The 4,158-nt window shown below is 37.9% G+C and overlaps 1 protein-coding gene across 1 annotated transcript in view; it reads right to left on the reverse strand.

Annotated features, from left to right (window-relative positions):
- Nucleotides 1–930, reverse strand: part of LOC109822149 (pyrrolidone-carboxylate peptidase-like) — a 10,109-nt gene extending 9,179 nt beyond the window's left edge. The window contains 2 exon segments of the mRNA XM_020388310.1: nt 2–178; nt 706–930. Coding sequence (XP_020243899.1) covers nt 2–105 — 104 coding nt within the window. The 5' untranslated portion in view covers nt 106–178; nt 706–930.

Below are 4,158 nucleotides of genomic sequence, written 5' to 3' on the forward strand. Positions count from 1 at the left end.
CTTCAAATTACTGACAATTTTCTCCGTTGGATTTTCCGTCACACCATGGAATTTCTTAAATCCAGTTACATGAACTGTGATCGCTGAAGGCCCTTCTGAACCCATTTATGAATGAATTTACAGAGAAATTATCAAAAATATTTGATGCTTCTTCTTGAGATTATTACTGCTTAGTTGCCTGCCACAAAAGGATGATATGGTAGAAACAGTGATTAGAGTATAATACAGAGATAAAATTGTTTCACGAAATAAAATCAAATGAGAAACCTGAACACAATCAAAATTTGATGATAGGATAAAATCATGTGGTATGGATCTAAATACAAACAGAGAATTAATGATTGCGATAAAATCATAAGAAAATAAGAAACACATTTTTTTGAATCACAAACAACACGTTTTTCCTTCAATGAAGTCCCAAAAAGTATAATTAAATCAATAGATATTCCCACTCTATGAACAAATCAAATCAATATCACAGAAAACAGATCAGTCAACTGAGCCAAGAGAGAATTCAACAAATTGCGCCATGAAATTCACAATTTCTAACAAAAACAGCAAGACCCATTTCCCATCAGATGAAATTACAGCAAACAAACACAATCAAAGATCACAAGAACAAAAACCCAATACCCAAAGATCAAAACTTTAAGCACTGTACAGAAACATCACCAAAAGCCCATCAAAAGCAAGGAAAGGTCTCACCTTTGGCCCCCAATTCTGCCCTTTCCTTCAAAAAGATAGGATTTTTGCGAGTAAATTATATGAGAAAAGACCAGGGGCAAAGATAGGAGGTAGTTGTTGGCATGTGCCAGAAAGCAAACAATGGCGTTCTAGAGAGAGAGAGGGAGAGAGAGAGAGATCCTGCACATAAGGAAATAGTGCAAACAAGTTATTTACTCCAAAATTATCTCTTTGTGGTGACTAGTGTTATTATTCCTGCCTCTTTGTTCTCTGTCTTAATAAATGTTGTTAGCTTGTTATTAATTCATGTTTTTGTTGGAAATCTCAAGGTTTTCAAGAACACCCTTTGGAATTTGCCCTATTTATGCAAAATTTTGTTTTGGAATTTCAAGGTCACTAGGATTTTAGATCTAAGAAATTTAAAGGTCAAAGATGTGAAGTTGTGGTCCTAATTTGCAATGTTTAATGGAAAATTATCCAATGACCCAAAATATAGGACCAACAGGGGGGACATGTAAGATGGGTCTAACTATTCACACTCCCAAACAGTAACTTTGGGGGTGTGGGAGGACTAAATTGCCCTTCTCTCAAACCAAACCAGGCCAAGTCCAAAAGGGCATTTTCGGCAATCCAACTCCCAAAGTTACTGTTTGGGAGTGGATATAGCAAACATGATGTAAGATGTCTCTCTTCTATTACATAATGAGTTGGTCATCATTAATGATGGTCAGTTCATTATCAATAGGAGGGGGACACCTCACAGTCCCCCATATTGGTCACATATATTTGAGTCCCTGTAACAAAACTCATGTTTAATTCAGGTGCATTACTTAAATCCATATTGATAAAGTTGTATGAAAATACAAATCATATCTTTAACTCTGTGTTTGACAAGAGGAGGTATACTTATTTCTTGTAAATAAAAAATTTTCACTTTGCATTTGAGATGAAACATGTATTTTCTAATAAAATTGAGAAATAATATCGTCACTTTTAGGGTAAATTTGTGAAGCCCACCAAACTATATGGGTTTTTTTTAATTACAAAATCTACCTTAACATTGTAAATGGGAGAAAATCCTTGTAGACTTATCTCACTTATTATTATTTTTTAAAAAAAAAAGAAGAAACAAAAAAGGAACTTATGTCACTTAACTATGATGGCTGAGGACATTAACTTAATGTTGTCATTTGTATCAGGTTACAGCTTTTGGACATTTTTATTCCTATCTAACTGCTAAAATTTTCTCTTTGTCAGGTGACAAGAAGCAGAAGTACGAATCCTATCTAACTTCTATATTGTCCTTGTCAAGTAAGAATAGATAAACCAAGTTCAAGGGAGTTATGTGCAACAACCCCCAAATTTTAAGGGGGTTTTCTGAAATCAACTTTATTGCCGTGGCGCAGATGATTTTGAAAACCAGGGTAGAAAAAACTAATGTGGGAGATTTGGGGTAAACTAGAAAAACATCAACGTTCAGGGATGCATTGCGAATATGGGAAATCTGGAGGTGTATATAGAAAACAACACTTCACGATACTCGGGTTTCGGATGAATTTGCAAGCTCACTGAAACCCGTGACCACGGGAAGGGTCCAAGGCGGTTACACTTTCCGACTTTTGAGGGATTCAAGGGCGTGTTATAAACCGGGATCATAAATTTTTTTTTTTTTAAATTCCTTAAAGACCTAAAATATGGGATCAATAGAGGGGTGTGTCCCCTTCCTATTGGATAATGAGTTGACCATCATTAATGATGATTAACTCATTATCCAATAGGAAGAGGATAGCTCACTTGTCCCTCTTATTGGTCTCATATTTTGGGTGCCTGTAGCAAAACTCTTTTTTTTACTTTTCTTTTCGGAGCTTTTGCTCATTATCCCCCTGAAAAATTTGCATTTTAACACTAGCCTAGAAAATTGTGAATGAACACCAAGGTTTAAAAAGCATAGAACATAGAGATCAACATTTTCCCACATGATATGATTCGTACTGATTCGGTCATAAAGAAACGCGATATATAACGGAAAATTGAGATGTTCGTACAATCTCGAATTTTTTAGGTCTTTGTTTTAGTGATTTGAGCTACTTTGGTTGGTGACACAAGAATCTCCGGGCCAAAGCCCGAGTTCGATTCCCAACCCCTACCGGTGTGATTCTCACACTTAATATTAGGTAAATGGGATCAAACCATGATCCTAAAGGTGTTGGCAGTATTACCGCTGTATATCCAGACCACCTGGTGCTACCTCCAGTGGGTGTTGCGCACAGCGGAAATTTTGGCAGCACTTCGGCAGCACAACAAGAGAGTCAGGTTGTAATAAGAATTCTTGTTTCTCAAAGGGATCAAGAATCTGAAGCCTAATATCTCATCAAAGTGAGATATTAGCTCTTCCTCTCGTCAGCTCTAGGACTGCGCGTCGAGGGAAACTAAAAAGCTATTACAAATCACCCAAATAGCAGTACAACCAATTTTACGTGGTTCGGCAAATTGCCTACGTCCACGGGGCAAGGAGGGGGGAGATCTACTAATAGAGGGAGAGAATACACCTAGGGTTTACAATCACTCTCAATCTAAACCTTCAAACAAACTCTCAAATCCCTCACAAATATCTCTCACAAAAGGATGCACAAACCCTAACAAAAAAGGCTACACAAAATCAAATTCTCTTTGCTCAAACCTCTTGTGCGTGCACACTGTAGTCGCCAACAAGTCCTCCTGCGCTCTGCCTCCTTCGCACACGGTTCTGTTCCGCAGCCGCAAAAGCCTCACACGCCCTCTATGCACACCGCCCTAGGTTTTGCTTCACATTAATATTTATAACCACAAGTCGGGTGAGTGGGCCTCTTAGCATGCTTCTCCAGCTCATGGCCCATGCATCAAAAGCAAAACGTGAAGCAAAACGTGATGCTTCTCCAACTCGTGGGCCCCACATGGTCCCCACTACCTGCACAGTGGGTTGGTTTGACAATCTTGATGGAGATCGTCGTCGCTCCTTTCGTAACTTTTGTCATATTTTCATGTTTTCCGGTGTTGAAATATTCTTGATCCATTATAATTTTCTTAGCTTAACCTAATTCATAGCACCTCCACTCTTTGACGTACAATCTTCAATCCTGCCTTTCAATTTGTGATGCATTCCCGATATATACCAGAACAGACGATCCAAAAGCATAAAATAGTACCGGTTCTTATTGTTCAGTGAGCTCTTTTCACATATAATGAGTTTGTACCATAGCTTTTCAATTTGAAGTTTGATCTCATTAATATGTAATTAGAACGTCAATCTTTTTTTTTTCCGGACAAACTAAACCCATCTTCGATTTCCTGGGCAAGTAATAGAGAAGAGTAATGGTTGAAGGTGTACAGACTTCTAGTGCTTGAACCGATAGGATGGAGTAGTTGCAAGTAGACCTATTACTCGTAGTGAATCAAATACCTGCTGCTGAACTAGAATGATCTCGTTACATGCAG

Source organism: Asparagus officinalis, chromosome 8, assembly GCF_001876935.1.
Source record: "Asparagus officinalis chromosome 8, Aspof.V1, whole genome shotgun sequence".
NCBI classification, from domain to species: Eukaryota; Viridiplantae; Streptophyta; class Magnoliopsida; order Asparagales; family Asparagaceae; genus Asparagus; species Asparagus officinalis.